Source organism: Dermacentor variabilis, chromosome 1 (assembly GCF_050947875.1).
Source record: "Dermacentor variabilis isolate Ectoservices chromosome 1, ASM5094787v1, whole genome shotgun sequence".
NCBI classification, from domain to species: domain Eukaryota; kingdom Metazoa; phylum Arthropoda; class Arachnida; order Ixodida; family Ixodidae; genus Dermacentor; species Dermacentor variabilis.
The window spans coordinates 207,507,362-207,528,431 of NC_134568.1; the positions used below are offsets into that span (position 1 = coordinate 207,507,362).

Genomic DNA, 21,070 nt, shown 5'->3' on the forward strand with positions numbered 1-21,070 from the left:
TCACATATCGTACTTTCATATCATAATTTTTCGCCCATTGTTTCTTTCACGCAAGCCGGGTTGACGATGACCTCAAGCAGTTACCGCACATTGTATTTGGTGAAGAGTTCTCGTCTCTCAGTTTGCTCAGGGACATTAATTTGGTAGTGAAGAACTTCCCTCGTATTTATTGCACTTCGAGAAATGTCCAGGATGGCGCCTGCGCGGTGCTCAAATTAAAGCCCCACCTTGATCTTAGCTTAAATTGAGTGCCGGCAGGCAATCTGAGCGCGCCGCGTTATCCCTCATACCACGTCGGCGGGCCGCTCCTAGAAGATGGCGCCACAGTATGTCCTGACACCACCGAGACAAGAACGAAGGTCCGCTTGTGCCTGGCCGCTGACCACGTCCGGGCTTGAGTATTTGGCCCGACGTCTTTAGGCTACTTACTGCCAATGCTGCGGCTACAGGTCGGAAAACGAGTGCCGGCCAACCTGGCTATGACGCTACCGAGAAATAAATAAATAAATATATATATATATATATATATATATATATATATATAATTACTGAGCGAGCTGTTACTAAACTTTTACTAGCTATTGCAAGATATTCGCAGGTGCGTGAAGTTTAAACTAGGAAAGGAGACTAACATAATCTTCTTGCCTGAGATGTGCTTTGCACGCGATAGCAGTCTTATTGGCCCGACATTTGAATGGACTGCATAGTTTCTTTCATTTCGTTGATTTGAAAGTTGTGTGCTTGCTCACGGCTCACGTATGCGCAGACGGCAGTTTATAAATATTTAGGTCTATATTTATTTATTTATTTATTTATTCAAAATACCTCACAGACCTGAATAATGGCCATTGGGTAAGGGAAGTTTAAAAAAATTTTACATAGTATTTAGTAAAGCAGTGAAGGGGGCTAGTTGGTGAACGTTCATGGTTACATTGCGCTTAGTTTTACACTGACGATATTAAGTGAAGGACAGGACGTGGACGTACGTAGCGCAAACTACCAACTGTTTAATACTGTTAAAGAACGCGCTTATATGCAAGGAGATATGGCGGGGGGCGGGGAGATATCACAGCTCGTTTACATAGTATAAAGAGCATACAATTATGCAGAACATAAAGCGCTTTGTTAATAATAATACAAGGAAGAATCAAGTCTACACAAACTCTAAAATCCTCAGATCAAGAAAAGAAGAAAAAAAATCAGTACTTTGATCACATACATACTCAATACGAATTGTGCTCCCAAAAGTAGGCCAGTAGGGTCGTAAATACTAATGAGGTGGTATTGCTAATGCAGGCAGTTGCATATCAGCCCGTTCGTTTTATTATAAGTTGTTCTCATTTATTGTGTTTTCTTTTACACCGAAGATGTTTATGGCTAGGCTTCTGTGCATTTTTCGTGTGCGTGTGCCAAAACCGTGGGACAATCCCGAAGATAGTGCAATATCGGGCGAACCAGCGGCGGAGGTGAAGCAGGCTTCAAGCACTCCGCCAGCTTGCAAAAATAAGTTTAATATATTGGGTCCAAATAGAACCCGTATCAGATATTAAGCTGATAAGAAAAGATGCTACACTTTGACCCGCGTCGGCCATGTCTACGTTCACACTGCCCTCCCTCTGTGGGCGTTCCAAGCACTCGCGTATCTTCTTTCCTCCCGCTCTCCCGCGGTGGCAGTCATGTCGAAACGTCATGCGTGTCTACTTTTCTCCGGATACTCGCGGCGGTCCCGTCGTCCACGCGAATGTATATAAAACTCACGGTAAATGAGTTCGTACCTTTCGTTCAAAATTCTGTGTCACCTCTGTGTCGTGTGCTAAACAGCTTCGCTGGTCATCCGCCTTCACGGAGTGGAATGCTTCATTCTTTTCTCTCATTTTCTTTCTTTTCTTTTTCTGTGCAGTATAGTCACTCACAGCTCATCTTATATAACCTTAGGGGTGGGCAACCCGGACGACGGATAAAAGGAAGACGACGATACGAATGCAGACTGAAAATTGGCTTATTTTGTCGAACAAGTGATATCAAATATACGGAGAATGGGATCATGTGACGCCTACAAGTGGTGAAAGGGTATCAGCCAATCTTGCCGTTAAAAAACTTTGTTCTTTTTTTTTTATCATGCAGAGAGATAGAAGTCTGGCTGACGCATGCGCCTGGGTTGGTATGCATAAAGTAAGCTTCTACAATCTCGCGTTTGATTTGATTTCCGTTTTTATACGATATTTCACTTCTTTTCAAACGAAGGTTTGCATGGACAATTTCAACTCAATGCGCGGCCAGATTCGGGCCTACCCGCCGTGGTTGCTCAGTGGCTGTGGTGTTGGGCTGCTGAGCACGAGGTCGCGGGATCGAATCCCGGCCACGGCGGCCGCGTTCCGATGGAGGCGGAAACACCCGTGTGCTTAGATTTAGGTGCACGTTAAAGAACCCCGGGTGGTCGAAATTTCCGGAGCCCTCCACTACGGCGTGCCTCTTAATCAGAAAGTGGTTTTGGCACGTAAAACTCAATAATTTAATAAATAAAGATTCAGGCCTGTTGAACTCCTGATAGCAGCTTGCTATCAGCTAGCAGGTGAATGTTAAGGTAGCGTTCCGTCTGCCCAAAGTATTTTTTTGCTACATGAACGTGAGATGACGTAGACAACTCTCACTGAGCATGCCACGAGCTGATTTGTGCGCTTTATACGGCAAATGGCCTTGGAAGTCTGCTTAGGTCTATTCACGATTGCAAATCTTGTTTAACGAGTTCTTTGCTAAATAGACGACTTGCACACCATATTTTATGGCTGCCTTTTTAAGCCATGCCCCAGCTTATGTACATAAGGGATGACTGCATAGCTTTTTCTCGTTTCCACCTGTTTCTGGGGTGATTCCCCCCCTTTTTTATTTTCTTAGCTAGTCCTTCACACATTGATACAACAATGGATTCAATCAACCGGCCTTCTCTAGACGATTTAGGTGCTCCAAACAGCTGAGATTGGCGAGGTGGTGGCATGACTTGTACGGAACCTAAACATGTCGTATCAATGCCTCTTTTCAATAGTTTAGAGTGTGACGACGCGTAGTTTAAAATTGGTTTGCTTATCTTGGGGTTATACTGCCAACAAATATGTTGCGCTGTTAATCTTAACAGTAAATACAAAAACAGAATTTCATTCTTAGTCGGCAGATCATCAGTAAATCCGAGACCCATTCCTTCTTTATCAAAGGCAGCGAGAGTAACGCCAATGTCTTTGGAACTTGTTAACGAGCGGATAATTATCAAGAAGTCATCAACAAACCTAAAGCACTTAATCATTGTTCCCGACAAAACGCTCTCGAGCGCCCGGTCAACATTGCCGAGAGAAATATATCTCGCTAAGAACTGGTGCGACATGAGAGCCAATGCAGATCCCCTGCTTCTGAATCATAACTTCACTGTCACAGATAAGGAACGTGGAAATTTAAGTAAAAAAAAAACCCAACAGCTCGAGAAATGACTGAACTGGGACACCCCTCTCATTCCTAAACTTTAACTCATCGTCATCCATAATGCAATCTTAGATTGTCTTCATTAGTTAATTTCTTGGAAGGGTATAATATAAATCGGTTACGTCAACGCTGAAGGCTGTACATGCTGGATACACCCCTTCTTGTAAAATTTTAACGACTTCTTCCGAGTTTTTTTTTACTTTAACAGGGTCTTCCACCCGAAGCCCTGTTAATTTCTTCTAAAGATAACCGGAGACTACGTGTTGCCAAGTGTTTCTCTCAGACACAATTGTACACAACGGTTACTCAGGTTTATGGGGTTTTATCGTAAAGAAAACTTCAAGGTTCAACCCCTGAATTTTGTTTAGTGTACTGGATAGACGCTCAAGGTTCAATTCCAGTAACAATTTCTTTGCTTGACCTTAGCTCTCTTAGGTTCGACCTGTGCCTTTCTTCTAAGCTTCTTTTTTTTTTTTTTTTTTTGGTTAAAGCAGTTGAGGCTTTCTCAGAAAACTGTCCTTCCGTTAGGAGGACGAAGTACCCTTAATTCTTTATCAGAATGTCAATACTTTCACTTCGTTTTCTCTTAAAATTGCACAAGGGGTTGAATGTTTAGCGCTGTGCCATTCCGGTTTCCTTAGGATTTGACTAACACATCTACGCACTCAGAAATGCACCTGAATTTTTCATCTTCTCTACATGCCTGGACACTGACCTAACGGCGGATATATTGACGGGTCCTAATTCGTGAATGTTCATGCGCTTATCTGGAACGGCAATGTCGGTCAGGTTCAGCACTTTCTTCGTGGGCTTCGGTTTCTTCTCTTTCGGAGGTAGGTTGCGCCGGACGTTGCTCCAGAGGAATTCCAGTGAATTCCTGCGCATTGTAGAAATTGCCCATGCAACCATTTGTTTGAAAAAAAAACTGAAATATTTTATAAATAATGGAACGAAATCAACCGCGAGATTGCAGAAGCTTACTTTATGCATATCAACCCACGCGCATGCGTCAGCCAGACTTCTATCTGTCTTCATGATAAAGAAACTAAGTTTTTTAATGGCAAGATAGGCTGACACCCTTTCACCACTTGTACGCGTCACATGATTACATGATCCTGTTCTCTGTATATTTAATCACTTGTTTGAAAAAATAAACTATAGTTGTCAGTATGCGCTCGTATCGTCGTCTTCCTTCTGTCCTTGATCCGAGTTGCGCTGGCCACCTATAATATTATGTTTAGTTACCAACTCGCCCAGCTTTCTGTGCTAACCGATAATATGGTGCAATATATGAAAATGTGGTTTTCGTTTTCTTTTTTTCATTGCTTTCCATGCACTGGATATGCTTTAAATAAGAGCGACCTAATTATGCCTGATCATGATAATGTAGATGGAATGTAGTAACTGTTACTACGTCTTGGATCGAGTTAAACAGGACTGAAACACTGCGGGCATTGGACGTGGTCTCCCCATGTTAGACCGTGGGTCCAAGCGAACGTCTGCCCAAGTGACGGATGGTGACGGCATGGGGCACGGTCACTGAACACTGTGCATGCACCTATGGTAGTCTTTGCATCGAAAACCGAAAGCGGCTTCATTTTTGGCGCCACTAAGCTTGAAACTTAGCACCTCGGGCGGGGTATTTTTCAAATAGTTTTTTTTAAAGCTAGCCAGGTTATTGTAGAAAGATCTAATAAAGAGAAAGACTGTACGTGAAGCGACAACATAATTTTTTTTTTTTTTTTTAGCTCCATGAGCAGCACTTGGGTCGTCCTGTCGCCGGTAAGAAGCAAAGCGAGACAAGCCAAGGCAAATGCTTGGCCGCTGGCCGGCCGGAGTCACGGACTGCACGCAGACACGCGCGTTCATTTCCTGTTGTGGTCGAATGTGAACTACTAGCATACTACTAGTGACCGCAGCGTACTGGCTGTCAAGTTCTAGTACTGCCTTGTTTTCAATCTAGCAGTACTCAGCCGTTCCTACGTAGTGGTAGTTAAGAGATCGTCTGAGGCCCATCAACAGCAAATATGGCGGAAGCGACAGACGCGGAGCTGAGCCTGGCGGCGGAGCCGCCCACTGTCGGCAGCGGCCAGCAGGCTACTGTAGTGTGCGGGGAAGCTTCGGAGTCGGACGACGAGGACCTCAGCGTTTCCACCAGCACAGTCGCCAGCGATCTGAGTGTGTCGAGTGCCAGCGACAGTGCTACGTCGAGCGAGCGTCGATCTGCGGAACCTAGCCAGCACAGAACGCTTCTTCACCGAAAACTGCGTGAACGTAACGCAAGCTTACGGAGGAGCATATGCGAACTGATTCGGCATCCCTATCAGAACGCTGCCCGCGAACTCTGTGCTATTTCCCAGAACCTTGTTCGCTCGCATCAACTTCTGCAAGAAGTGTCTACCTTCCTCAGGAAACTGACCAACGAGCTTTTCCAGATTGAAGACAAGCTCGACACTATACAGCACTGCAACATCATTCCGGAGATAACGATTCCGCCGCCAAATCCCCGTGCGTCACCAGAACGCCTGTAACTTATATATGTATATATTGACCTACTAGACATGATATCACGATGGTAGCCAACACTGTTGACATGATAGCTCCGCTTCTAATACCGACCTTAAGCTTGGGTTGCACCGGTTGCCGAGATCTTTCGCGTGTGCTGCGACACCTTCTGTCGCGAAAGGAAGATGCAGGCACGTATCAATTCATTAAATATGTCTTTATTGACTGTACAGAATCAATTCAAATATGGCCGTTTCTGCGCGCATTTTGTGTGAGCACAGAACCATTTGAGCAACACTGACATACCCGTAGCATGCCACTCGCGGAGAACAGTAACGTACATGACTGTTTTCAGACTGGCAGCACTGTTTAGGCATGTAGTCAACTAGTTTGAACTCCAACACTTAATGACACTGTAGTACTACAGAGCTGTTTGCTTTTGCCAGCAATGTGTGATGCCCTAATATTAGGGACTTCGCATTTTCATCAATCAGTCACAATGCGAATCTCAAGTTTAAAAAAACTGCTTGTAGGTTGAGCACACATAGCTCAACAAGCACTTCGCCAGTCCATAAATTGGGCATGGTAGCGAAATTGAAGTTCACATACTATTGGCAAAGTTCCACTAAATGCTGGAGGTAGAAAGTGTCACCTTTACCTATTGAGTTTTCAGCCTTTAAACAAGATCTGAAAGTTCAGTCATTTGTTTAAAAAAAAAGTAGCTTCGCAGAAGTTCAGAAAATAAAAGCTTGGTTGTCTGGCTCAAGGTAGTGATTCCAGGTACTTGAAGGCCATCAGGACTGATGCTAAGCAATACCCTTCTTCTCCAAGCATGTACCTGAAAGAACATGAATTTTGCCTATTAAATGAATTTCATAACAGGCTGCACGCATTAATTTTATGCCATCTTAATTTTTAGCACATATGCCTTGCATCACATCCTCAAATTAAAAAAAAGTTAGTACAAAAAGTATTGCCACTAATAAGCAAAAAATTCATGCAACTGCACAACTGTGCTACCGTAAGTAGTGTCAAACATTGGCGTATTAAAACAAATACCAGCTAAAAAGTTACAAACTCATATGTATAAACTTCACCATGGTGTAAAGCCAGGATATAAAGAGAAAGGCTGTACCCACTTCCAGGAGGCTTGCATTAAGCAAAACTGCATTGAAATTGAATTACATTGTTGTTGGGCAAGGGGCACTTTGCAATTTCTGCAATTTCCATGAGATCCAGTCAGCAGCAAGGCTTATTTCAATTTGCACAAGGGCTCTTACCCTGCAACATAAAATAACTAGCTCAAAAACCAGTTGTCTTGTGCCTGTAGTTTCTAAAATTACATTTCATTTTATATTCCTCATGCCATGCATCACACCTAGTAGCCAATCTGAACCATAACGGTGCCGTTTGAGCCACATCCAAGCCAATGACAAAGAGCAAGAAGAATGAAAGGCGATGTGAATTTGAACTAAATTAACCCCATGGTCCATATTTTCCAATTCATGATCCATTAAATTTTTCATTCTTTTCATTATTGGCTTGGATGCTACCATTATGCTGGTATTGGCCACACAGCAAAAAAACAGGTGGCGAAAACAGAAAATGAAATGGATGCTAAAAATACGGGCCCTACTTCCACAACTGTGAAGAGTATCGATGAACTGGGCGGGTAACATATTCAAGAAAGCAATTCAGCTTCTTGTTTCACAGTGTGCAACTGAATGTTGCGTTTGTATTTTTAAGCAATAGTCACTTGCAAAAATCTGTCCCACTATCTGACAATACAGCATTTTGTGTTAAACAACATTGTGATTTACACAACCTTTTGCTTTCTACCATAGGGATAAATAAATGAGGGCAGTTGATGCATCTGAAGTTCTGACTCCCAAGTCCAACTGCTTTTGCTGGCACACTGATAGATGAGATTCCTTACAAGAATTGAAGCCAAAATATAGGCTCAGTTATGGCGAAATAACCTTCTCACCATGTATTTGTTTTATTATGCATAGGGTATGTTACATGTAAGCCTCCTGCATTTTTAACTATATAGCGTGAAAACACTAATATTGTCATGCGTCGTCCTGAAGGGAACATCATAGTAGCGAGTGTTTAGTGCGCCTGAGAGTACTTCTGCCGGTCTCGCTGATTATCGCCGGTTTAAGGCGCTAAAATGATGTGTGATGAACGCTCGCATGATGTAGTTAAAAATGCAGGAGGAGGTCCCATAGTCAAAGCCTGAAGGGGGGACCTCCTATAACATGTAATTTAACTATTTATTTAGTGCAGCATGTGTGGTCAAAATAAGAAATAATAATGCATCTATGTTACTTAATAAATAAAGAACTACACAAGATGAAGAAAAGCATGAAGGTTGTGTTTAAACATGCTAATAGTGCAGGGTTCTTTAAGGTTTGGCGGTAATGAAATCCAAAATTAATTAGCAGAAAATTTGCCATAGTATTGGGCATAGGAAGCAAAAAAAGTTGTTTGAAAGAAATTGCATGGACCTAGAATGGGGATGCTGGTTTTCTAAAGTTTTCCATTGAAGAATTTGTGCGTAAGAATAATTAGTGAGTATTTGTGAAGCTTTCCCACAGATAATATGTTGTACATAGAAGTGAGGTGATGTTAGTCCTGGCACTGCTGAAAGTTATGATGCGCATTGCTTTGTTTTGAATATGTTGCAATGAGCATCACGAGGAAATGCAATAATTAATACGACTGTGTATAAAGGCATAGTTAAGGAGAAATGAGGATTGCTGATGTAAATTATGAGCGAACTTTCATGAGTACCCTAATGCCACAGGCAACATTTTTTGTCAATGCAGAAATATGTAAAATTTTAAATCTTTGTCCAGTTCGATACCTAAAAACTTAGCGTGGTCAGACACAAGAAGAACACTGTCGCCAATACCTATAGAGGGACTTCCAGGGATGTTTCTTTAGAGAGATGCGAAAATTACAAAGCAAGTTTTTAGCGTTAATTGAATGTGCTTTTCTTCGACACTAGTTTAATGTATTCTCTGCATCAGTATTCAGTTTGGATCAGAAAATATCTATGTGTTTATCACAAGAAAGAATGGTAGTGTCATCAGCATAGAGTATATGCAATTAGAAGTTATTAAGAACAGGGGTAAGTCATTAATATCAATTAAGAATAAAAGTGGTTCAACTATCGAACCTTGTGGGACACCAATGTTAGTTTTACGTAATAGGCTGAGAATAACTTCCAAGTAACAAATAATTTGTTCCCGATCAAGTAAGTAGTTGCGGATTAATCTTAAGGCTGGACCAGTGATCCCAGTGGCGTTTAATTTGTTAAAAAGTAGTTTGTGGACAATAGAGTGAAATGTTTTTGTCAAATCTATTCATAATGTGCCAACGAAGTTAGATGAAGAATGCAGATCCAACGCAAATATTGTAGTTGGTGATGTTCCGTAACTTGCAGAAGACTTACTATTCCTGTAATGAGAATTCCCTGTTTGCAAAAATTTTCCCTGTATTATTCTAAGAATATCCCCATAAATTTCCCTGCCCATACACACACATAGATCTCAAGGGTCTCACTGGTACTGCAGAAGTCACAGGGCACGGTAGCCTGGAACATTATAGCATCACAAGTTGGCGGCTGAGTATGATTCTATTTTTTTTTCTTTTTTTTACTAGTTCTAACAATGCATCATTATTTTGTATTATTGGTGGCACCTGTCTAAAGCAGCAACAGGGAACCAAAGCTTGAACCCGGACTGGTCCGTGGGTTGGGACTTGGCAAGCCCCAACTCACAGACCAGTTCGGGTTCCAGCATTGATTCCCACGCTGCCCCTTGGGTGTCCTGATGATGCTGCACCGCTTGTTTTAGTATAAGCTCGGGTGCTTCAGTTTGCCAGTTACATGTGCCCTTCTGAAGCAGTAGTTCTAAAACATGCAATCTAATCATCGCGACGAAAAAAGCACCCCATGACAAAACAAGTGCCCTGTGACTTCTGCAACACCAGTCAGAACCTTGCCCACATAAGCTCTGTCCGTCTGTCTATATATATATATAACTTAATATTCCATGGAATATTGCATAGAATCATTTTTTCTCTTTTGTCTAAAATTACCTGCACGGCACATCACTGGTCATAGGCGGAAAGCTTAAATTTTTCAAGGGGGGGGGGTCGACCAGCTTTCTGAATCCCCCCCCCCCACACACACACACACAAATATATATATATATATATATATATATATATATATATATATATATATATATATATATATATATATATATATATAACCTTTAATAACAGTTGCACTTGAAAAAACTTCGTGTGACCTCGAAGTATTGTTCACTGTAGTGACAACCTTATGTGAGTATATAGAAGACCTCGTAGTAAGAGACAGCTCAGTTTCACAACTTGAGTCCTCTCTCACCGCCAGGAATCTGGCATCACTCAGTAGTGTAATCTTCCTTCATGAAATTGTTTTATACTTTGCTATCACTAATACTGCTTCGCCTTTCTGGAGAAACTGCAGCATCTCTCTCTTTCTTTTTCTGTGAGTTGGAGTATAAGCGCTGCTGCGCATGACTGCTGTTGATTCTGATTATGAGTGAAGTTGGCTTGGGCTCGTTTCAGTTACTGAGTGAATTATACAGAGTGTCCCAATTATCATGCACCAAGACTTAAAAAAAGAGCAATTGCGTTACTCGAAGAAAACCTAGTGCATATTGTTTCCAGTACAGTGGAGTAGCCACCAGTAATTTTTTCTGTGGAGTTACCGAGATTTAATTAGGTAACTATAGTTACCTAACTCAAGAAGTGCGGACTTAATTATCAAAGTGTCAATGAGGCATTTGTAGGCATTCCCCTACGACATCTAATTGCGGTGTTTTCAGCGACATACTAATTGCACACTAATTTTTTTCTGACTGGTAAAGAAACACCACGAAAAATTAAAAATACCACGTGATTGCCCTCCCACCTGCATCATAAAGCAGTGCCCTCAAATATGCTGATTGAAAGCAATAGGAGGTCCCGATACAGTCTGACTATGGAACCACCTTCTGTATACTAAATACTTGTAATGTGACCTAACTTCTAATAATAAATTCTGATTCTGAACTGCTTTGCCAGCCGCAACCCTGAAGAGACAGAGCACCACCTTGATAATGGTACAGCAGATTTCTCGGCTTTACAGCTATTCCTTCCTCTCATTTCTACGTCACACTTATCCGTCTCCCATGGTTGACTGGTCACATTAATAACAAAGCCCTTTGATGGCGTGGCCGAAGCACTGCTCTGGCCACGCCATCATTGCCTTCTGTGAAACACAGAAGGCAATGGAACAGGCATAGAATGCTTTTCATCGCAAGAATGTGTGCGCAGCTATATTTTGCTGCAGCAACTTGCTTTGGACCAAAGCCAAATTAAAGGGACTGTTTTGTTTTTCATGAGTGTATACATGCTACAAAAATAGATTCGCGGAAAAAAATAAAAGCGAAATGAACAGACTGGGAAGCGACTCATTATAGAGAAAAGGCAAAACCGACGTGTTTAAGAAAGTAAATGTACCATTAGAATAAAAACAGGAACAACACAACACAGGACGAGCGAGTAAACAGGACAGAGCGCTGCTAATTTGGCTCCTGTTACCAACCAGCCCCATTGAACACACTGCTAAATGTACCACTTTTAAGTGAGCCAAATTGGCAATCAGGACGTCTGCACAATTAAAAAATAAAGAAGAAGAAAGTCTACGCAGAATCTTCTCCATGATTTATCTCAATGATGCGTACGGTATGTGGGGGGGGGGGGCGGGGGGGGGGCTCTGCCTCCTCCGAAATTTTCCGGAGGAGGCTCAGGCCCCGGAGCCCCCCTGCAGTCGGCGCCTATGTCACTGGTTGCAGTATATTTGAAGGGAAGCTTCAGTGAATCAAATCCTACCAAACTAAATGCAATTTGTACAGTTGTGGTTATTTTCATCCTATAAAATGTGTAATCATGCAGTGGTTATATTTATGCACCACGCCATTCACATGCTAAGCCTAAACGTAAGCACCAAATCAGGCAAATGCATAGTGCGAGATGTCAATGCAATGATGTCACATGGACGAAGGTGATGTATGACACTCGCCGAGGGAAGAATGGTGATGTGAGGTGCATGGCACAGGGGCACATACCAATTTTGGAGGGTTGCCTAAATATTGGGACATGACCAGTTGCCCAAGAATGGTATAGCTAAAACATAAATTTAAAAAAGTTAAAAAAGCCATTGGACATTCCTATTCCAATAGAGATACTTATGATCCGACATTATATGTACAGGTTTTACACCATGATTTAATGTTTTATCAGGCAGAACAGAGGTAAACTCCCTGGCACTACTTTGTTGGTCAACATTCAGTGCTTTTGTGGACACAGACAAGACAAAAAAAAAGTTTCACTTTAAGATTATTTTTTAAATGGAAATGTAAGGCATCCCACACCTAAATGATACTATATAAGTGTGGCGGAACCAGCAAAAAGATAACAGAAGGAGATGATGTACATGGCACACACACACTGGACTTGCAGCTTGCAAGTCCTATGTGTGCCCTGCGTACGTCTTGTGGTGCTATGTCTTTTCACAGGTTCCACCACAGATACACTATCTATCAACTCGCCCAGCAAAATGCTCATATACGACATCGTGAAGTGTGATCACAGTAGAGTAAACAAGGTGTTAATCACAAAGCCAAGAGTGCTTCACTTTCATTCATAAATTCAAAGCTGAGTCAACTTGCAAGGTAGCATAAGTGAAGCAAAGTAGGAACTTACCTAGAATCTAGTATTTGCTCAAGTGCAAGGTATTCAGAATACAGCTGTGGTACCTTTGACTGCACCAAGATGTAAATTAATGCAGGAATGAGGTCATCAGCTCCCCTACAAGCAGAAGAATTCAGTGAACTGACAGTGTTTCAGCAACCCCACTACAGTAAAATTATTTATAATGAGGAACTGTTAAAGCATTTTGAAGCCAATCGCTTGAGCTTTAAAAATTAACTGGCTTTAGTGGCTCCATTGATCACATTACATCAAGCTAGTCTGGTTTGGCATATGTGGCTGATCACTTTCATGTTTCAGACATTCTCGTGTCCACCATGCCCACTGCAACAAGCAATCATGTCGAAGCAAAAATGATTTTTTTTTTTCATTTAAAACTCGTGAGAAGTAACAAGCATGAAGATCAATGTGCCTACTGTACAGTATTAGTTTTCTGTTTAAAATATGCCTTTTTTCATTGCAAAAATAAAGGGCGTCTCAACCAATATACCTAGGAAGTCAACGTAGTAGTCATGTCCACTATGTGGTTTTAACAGAGTGCGCTCAGTCGATACCAAAAAACTATATTCCATTTCAAACACAGCAGGCAGTACTACGAAGGCTAGAGAAACTTTTCTCAGTGTTTGCATCCACGACCAAAAAGTAGCACATCGCATATGAAAGAAAGGGAAAGATTGACATCCACATGTCTTGTAGCACGAAGCTACAATGAAAACCCATATGGTTTTCAAATGTAAGCTTCCTCCACCTGGCAGGCTTCTACAAAATTGATTTGCCAACTGAAAGAAAGATATTTGGGTATGTGCCATGTAATTTCATGTAAAATTCAGTGTCATACTTTTACGTCATGAGTGTTCCAACGCACAAATCGCTTCCTTTGTACATCCTTCATGCCTATTAATGTTGGTCTCACCAACCTGCACTAACTGGTGTGCCCACAGGTAACTGATTGAGAGTGTAGCCCTGCTCAAGTAAAATGACTTTCTGTGAACTCACATTAGCTTCCTATGGTGTTCATCTTCGCTTGCAAGAGGTTCTGTACAAACCAGCCGAGTGACATGAACTAGAAAAAACAATGAAAGGGAATAACATTATTTTGCTCAAGTTGCGGCTGCACTGATATTGCCAGTGAGCCTGGAACAAGCTACAGTTTTACTTCTCTAATGAAAATTTTAATAGAAATTTCTATTGGTACTATACAAGAATTATAGGTCCAATAGCAAAACAAAGTCCCGTAGACATTTCTGCCACTCCTGTAGCTTCTTCTACAGGCAATACAATGTTGAATAAGACAAAATACTTTATGGGTCTCAATTGAATCAATAAAAGAAAGTGATATAATTCTGTAGTGGACAAATAAAATGCTTCATAGGTCCCAATAGATGGAATATAAGTAATAATCCTGATATAAACTTGTATTGGTAGTATTGCTTGGGAAGAAGCCAACCAAGCAGACTCATCAAACATCGAGAATGAAGGCACAAAAGGCTTCGCTGTAATAAAGGAATTATGCATTCTAAGCTGTATATTTTTTGTGCTGAGGATATTTAGGTACCGTTTGTTGTTTCACTGCCTAACTTTGTAGAGAACCGGGCTGGCTGCCAGCATATCTGTAGGAATAATAAAGATGGGGCTATATAACGGCCACAGTTCGTTATACGAGAGCCGTCCTGTGTGTGAGCCATTGGCAAGAAAGCAGCAGCAACCACAATCACCAAAGTCCGGGAGGGCTCACCTAGAAGGCTTTGCCTTAATATGAACAATTAGGGGACCTTTGTAGAACAAACTGTTTTGGTACACAGTGCTCCTGTTTACACCAATACACTTGTAAACTAAAGACCAATCAGGTCTATTGTTTCACAGATCAATACCGGCTATGTATTTTATCAGCGCGTCAGGTTTATTTCATTATCCAACAAACCAATACAGGCTATCAGTTATACCAGTGTATCAGGTCTATTGTTTCAGAATTCGATAAGATGAAAGCAATATAATTTCTCTATAGGAATTTTTTCTAGGATTATGTGACCTAAATTTTGAACTTCTATACTTCCTCGAATGAATTTACTACTGCTAACAAAGGATAGCACATTATAAAAGATAGACTACAAATATGTGCCAATGCTATAACATTGTCACAGCAGCATATGTCATGGAATGCTGATTCATATTAAAGATTTCAAGCACTTCATAAGGAGGTAAACCATAATATATTTTTTGTGAAATGAGTACCTTTTTATAAGACATTACAGTAGCAGTTGCATAAAGGATGATGAAGATTCTCTCTAGAAAGGCAAGGACTTTATACTTTCTGAAATAGTTTGCCAGAAAGAGCCTAGGACAGCGTGGTTCAAGCTGTGGTCCACAGACTACAAAAGAGATTGGGGAGCTTGCAGTGAACTACTCTGAAGACACATTACTGACAAGTATAGTCTGTCAAAAGAGGAGAGATGTCTGGTGAGATACTTGTGAATCTGTGTGAAGTTGTTTTTTCCATGCTAATACAGGTCAAATTGAAGAAGATTAAAACACAAGCTGGAATAATGTAATGATTCCATTCCAATTCTTTTCCTTTTCCTGCTTCATCAGTGATACAAACAGTGCCCTGTCTAAGTTATCACCAGATCGGCTGGGCAAGAGCAGGGAATGATAAGAAGGGAATAGAATACAGTGAAAGGAGTGCTTACATTATACCAGCCAGGCACACGTTTAACTGGACTTCAAATATCATCAATTAAGCCTGATCTTGGGACAAATGTTTCTGGCAGTGAAATATCGCTTGCAGCACCACTTTCTTTTCCCATTGACTGTAGAATACATGCGACAGCTAAAGCTTTACCTTGGGCCCTCCCCATTTGAATACATGCGAAATGCTCTCATTTGGCAACCACTGAACTGGCTTCTTGAACCAATAAACCATTTCACTAGAGAAAGCATTTATGTGCTTCACATATATGCAAATAAGGAAATCAGTTGGTGCCCAGCTAATCCATCCTCTTGATGTGCCTAGAATCTGTTGTCATGCTAGCTGCTGCTTTAGTTGCTGTGGTTTTAGATTGACATCTGTTTTTCTAAGTGTAAATTATTGTTCCACAATAATAAACAGGAATTCACAGGGATGCCATGAGGTGCCATAGCATTCTATCATATGATGACATTGCTTGTAGGTTCACTTTAGAACACCTTCGCACAAGGAAACCTTGTCCTAAACAGATGCCAAAACATAACCGTTCACTTATGGTCAAGTGGTCTACAGCAGGCACAAGGTGCTGACAGTTTTATGCAGAAAAGAAGGCTCACAAAATCATATTTTGGCCTTGAAAAACAAACGTAAATGCCCCCATAGTCTCCAGCTTACTCTTAGTGCTGGTCTCTGCAATGAAAAAAAGAAGGCATTAGATTGCATACCCAGTACACGTAGTTTATGACTAGGGCCAAGCCGAGGCACAGTGCGCAGCATGCCCACTGCCTCACTTAGAGCGGGACTCTTGTGCAGGCAAGGTGAGACGTGCATCTCCTCAGCTGATGCTGAGGCCAGCTGGCTAATGGTGGTTGCCACACGCTGCTCCCCTGAAAGGTTTTCTAACCTGCAAACATGCAACCTGGCTCAGCGCTTCAACAAAAGCCACTACCTGCACTAGTAAACTTCAACTTTCTTTTTTGTTATGTAATGATGAGAATGAAACCAACAAAATAATGAAAGTATGTTGTGGCACATTTGGCAACTATTTCTAAGCCATGAACAGCAACTTAACCAAGTGTATAATCACTGTTTTGTGTGTAAGTAACTAGCATATAAGGCTGAAACTTGGAGGAAAGGACTGAGGGGGGAGGGGAGGGGGTTACATAAGGAAAGGCGCCAAGAACCAGGCGCTAGTTTTTGCGCTCTTCTTCTTGAAGGAGTGACTTGACCTGTAAGCAAACAACTCAGGAATTGCTGTGAAATGCAGGGTACAGCCTCTGAAAATATGCTGCACAGCAAGAAAAGGGAGGCAAAAGAAACGAAACAGGAGTCATGAGAAAAAAGGAGACTGGCACTCAGCAGTGAGACGGGAGAAGGCAGCAAAGGAACATTGCTTGCAGGGGCAGGTCGAGGCAACAGGAGAGAGCCTGTTGCCTCAACTTGCCTTATCACACAAGGGCTTTCCAACATTTCATTTGTTTCTATCCGAGCTACTATTGAAATTTATATTAAAATTATTGTGGCAGACGCTCCCTGGAGAGGACTTTACAATTCTAGGTTATAACCAAAATTTCAAATAAGGCCTGGTAGGGCCCTTAAAGTTAAAGGGCTGAGACATGTTGGTACAGATTAGATCAAATGTGGATAGACAATAAGATTAAGGGAAAGAAATAAAGAAAGGCAGGTCATCTAATGCACAAAACAAATAAGTGATAGCCTATTAGAGTTGGTGAATGGGTGCCAAAATAAGAAAAGTGCAGTTACGGGTGAAAGAGGCCTAAATGGAGTGGTGAGATTAGGAAATCATCAAATGTACAAAGGTTTTGGGTGATGCCGACCAGGGGCAAATGGAGATCTGTGGGAGATGTCTTCAACCTGCAGTAAACTCGAATAAGAATGGTAGGAGTAGGAGGAGGATAAAAAATGAGCACCAAAAAACCAGCTGACTCATGTACCTTAACATCTCTTTTCCAGTGTGACTGCATTTGGTGCCTGCAGCAAGCTTCACTTACTTTTGTCAACACTGTAGTTTCTTACACCAGGAAAACTTACTTTGGGTGGTTGTAGATTTATACATCACTAAGATTGCTGCATCTCTCTTCCTGCTAGCAAGCCAGCTTTTTAGTACAGTCTAGAGGAGTGCCGAAATTGAATTGAAAGACAAGGAAGGAGTACAAAGGCAAGCAAGTGTAAGGTTTAATCAATCACTTATAATAATATTAATAACCACATGTACCAGCAGCTATGCATTCTGAAACTAGAAATTAGGGTGCCAAAACTATGCCTAAAACAACACTATTATTTTTTTCTCAGAATGCAAAAGGACTGAAAACCTAGCCTTTTGGCTGCCTTCTGGTTTTGCTAAATCTACTTGTTGAGCTATTGGGGGCGAGGACTTACGGAGTCGCCATCTGTCGGAAGCGCCTCCCTTGCGTAGTATGAGGGATCACGCGGCACGCTCCTCATAGGTGTTTGGCTTAGGCGCTCGACACCACGCGGCAGCCCTCCTAGTACTCTCAAAATGAGGAAAGTTTCTTAGTGATGAAATAATAGTCTTGGGCAAACTGAAAGCACAGAATCGTTTACAGACTATCTACCGAATACGTACAGTGAACGCCACCTGCGCGCAGTCGCCGCGATGGAGTCTCCCGAGCTGTGTGAAAGGTAGGCAAACGCTGAGAGCAAACTATGTGAAATAGCTTCTTATAGTGGGCTGTCTTTATAACCAAATAGAGCATAAAAAAATTAAGCCTCAATGCAGTGATCGCACGGGTTCACAGTGACCGACTGTGCATGTATGTTCGCGCACAATGTTTTCCTTTCACTGCGAGTGTGTTTTCGCACTGTGCCGTGAACTTTAGGCTGCAGAATATGAGCATTTGACAGTACACAAGCAACCATTGTTGCATGGACGCTATCAGAGCTGTTCAAAAATAATTTCGTTATAGAGACATCGACGCCTACGGCGACTGTGATGTGCTGTCGCAACGATTCAATCTTTCTTTTTTTTTTTGTAACTTCTTGGACGTTTCAATATTATTTCTCAAGTTGCGTCGCACTGTATGTTTACAGGTATTCTCAGCATGCAATTTCCCGCTGCTTCTGTTTCGTAATCTAGTGCGTTAATTCATAACACAAACATCATCATATGCCATGCTTTTTTAATCTGCTTCGTACCGCTCCTTTTCCATTCCAGTGAACTTGCCAGTATCTAGCATCAACAAGTTCATAGGCCAAACCGTCATGACATTAGCCAGGCAGCGAGCGCAGGCGAGCGTATCACTACGCGTTTTCTGCTACTCACCGAACATGGCAGTCCCGGCGCCGTAGCAGAAATCTCCCTTGCGTCTGTGTTTGCTGCATACTTGAGTGGTAGCCGATGGCTGTTTGCCGGTTCTAAGTTTCGCGAGTCAAGCTTCACGCAGCTTCTTGTCTTGCGGCTACATGTGAATAAGGCTTGACACCGGGCTCCGTTGTGTACGTCCGACACTGCGGCACCGAACATGCTGCACGCCTCCAAAGGCTGCCACTACCTATTATAGTGCTTTCAAATGTTGTCGAGCAGGCACCCAAGGCGAGAAAGCCTCACCACTTAATCAAAACCGCAGCGCAGGTGGGACTTTAAACTTTAGTTTTCAGCTCGCTTTGGCGCTTCCGAAGCAGCCGACGCGGTCGCTGTGTCCACGTGATCCCTTATGCCACGTCACGGCGACTGTGGTGCCAGATTTTCCAGTGGTGGAGCTCGCCCCCAATACAAGACCTTTAATGCAAGTGGAACACTGGCTATTAAAGGCCTCCGACACAAGGCACACTTAATACTGCTGCAGCATAACAGTGTGACATTCTAGTGAATTACTACATATATTTTTTACACAGGCATTGTTTGAAGCACCCCTAAATTTTAATTTTTACTTAACCTTCATAATAATGCACAGTGTAAGACCACACCTGACAGTGGCCAGAAGGTGTGGCCACAGTGGCCAGGTGAAGTGGTCTTCTAGCACACTGTAGCATACTTCTTGAGCAGCAGGGTCTTTCAGTGGCTCAAGCGTCAAACCTAGCAGTAGTAGCGCAGTTCGAAGAACACTTTCCACATGGGCACAGGCTATCGATCGTTGATTGCCACCACTTGAGGGTTCCTTAGGAGCTGCCACCAGATGGCTCCTGCTATCCAGGGCCATCACAATCTCTCGCTGCAATGCGACACGCTCTTTAGCCAGCCACTGGCTTAGAGGATGTTTGGAGTCCCTGGAAATGAACATTTACATCAAACACCACCTTTGGTATTAAAATAATACTTGTTAAAACAAGGATTCATGTTCAAAGCACCTGTATCTACTCCTACAATATTTAAAGCAGCTAAAAATGATATTCGTGCAACGAACGTGGAGGTATGTAGCTGATGCAGTGGCATGCGTTATTAGAACACACAATCATTGCAGCTACGTACACACCACTGCATCGATTGAATGTACCTACTTTGGTGCGTATAACTTGTTATAAAAATAGAAAACATTTTTAGTGGTAAGGTTATAGACAAATTTTGCTTTGAGGTGTGGTTTCACAACAGTGCATGCCACACCACTGTGCTTCTGCCACCAAAACGTTTGTTATCCCCTAAGCTACCTCATCTTCTCCCCATCCTCGCATGATAGGGCTCACTTCTTTCTTTCATGGTTGCCCTTCCTCCTCCCCTTTTGGGGTTGCCATTTTGTGTTTTGGCTGGGTTAGCAGTTTGCAAATAGTGCACACCAGGGGTGTAGCCAGGGGGGGGCTTATGGGGCTTCAGCGCCCCCCCCCCTTTTCCCGGAATTTTTTCATGCTGTGATGCATCGCTGACCAAACAACCCGTGGCGCCGGAAATCATTCTGGATTTTCTCTAGAATGTATTTTTTACGCTCGAAAAGGCATTTCGGCTCAAAGATTGTGAACTTGGGCTGGATTTCGTGGCAATGCCCATGCACCTGGAGTCACATAACACAAAGATACCCATCCGAACACAAAGTTTCAAGGGTGCTTTGATGGCAAGAGGGCTCGTCGCAGCATCTTGCAGAGGCCTCTGTATCTACGGGCCACATGGATTTCAATTCTGAAACTTTATGAGCATAAAGATCACATAAACTTTTGATGTGAAACGTGCATTGACATTTTCCAAAGTCGTGCTTTACATTTTCAATGCCGGATCTTTGCGAGCTTAATGTTTTTATAAACATTTGACTGCAAAGCTGCATTGACCTTTATAAAGTCATACATCGGACCATACAACGAGACAAGCCAAATCAACACACTATCAGACAAGTTGACAAAGCACGTAGCAAGGTCCGATGAGACAAAGCGTTGTGATGGTTCATTTGTGCCATCATGTCACAGAAAAAAATATCAAGATTTTTGCAACCTGCACCAAAGCATCCATATCAAGACGTTAAAGCGAGCAAAGGTAACTGCGTTCTAATTTATTTTTTCTACTTTGACTTTTATTTGTGAAGACACATTGAGCCTCTTCAATTTTCTTGTTCTCGCTTCCCGCGGGCTGCCAGAGCCAGTCAGAGGTGATGTGTTTTTCACGTGTTGCCCTGACAACCGCACGGCGCACTTTGGTAC

General features: G+C 42.2%; 1 protein-coding gene and 1 pseudogene across 4 annotated transcripts in view; both read right to left on the reverse strand.

Annotated features, from left to right (window-relative positions):
• Nucleotides 1-1,412: 1,412 nt before the first annotated feature.
• LOC142568286 (U2 spliceosomal RNA) lies at nucleotides 1,413-1,592 on the reverse strand (annotated as a pseudogene).
• A 4,586-nt stretch (nucleotides 1,593-6,178) lies between these two features.
• LOC142591560 (VPS9 domain-containing protein 1-like) overlaps nucleotides 6,179-21,070 on the reverse strand; it is a 106,148-nt gene continuing 91,256 nt past the window's right edge. For 2 of the 4 annotated variants that reach the window (XM_075703875.1, XM_075703880.1), the window contains 6 exons: nucleotides 19,418-19,717; nucleotides 16,195-16,373; nucleotides 13,783-13,849; nucleotides 12,781-12,885; nucleotides 7,162-7,257; nucleotides 6,179-6,814 (listed from right to left, as the gene is read on the reverse strand). In XM_075703875.1, coding sequence (XP_075559990.1) covers nucleotides 6,739-6,814; nucleotides 7,162-7,257; nucleotides 12,781-12,885; nucleotides 13,783-13,849; nucleotides 16,195-16,373; nucleotides 19,418-19,717 — 823 coding nt within the window. In that variant the 3' untranslated portion in view covers nucleotides 6,179-6,738. The remainder of the gene's footprint in view (nucleotides 6,815-7,161; nucleotides 7,258-12,780; nucleotides 12,886-13,782; nucleotides 13,850-16,194; nucleotides 16,374-19,417; nucleotides 19,718-21,070) is intronic. The other 2 variants (XM_075703883.1, XM_075703887.1) reach the window with 1 other exon arrangement.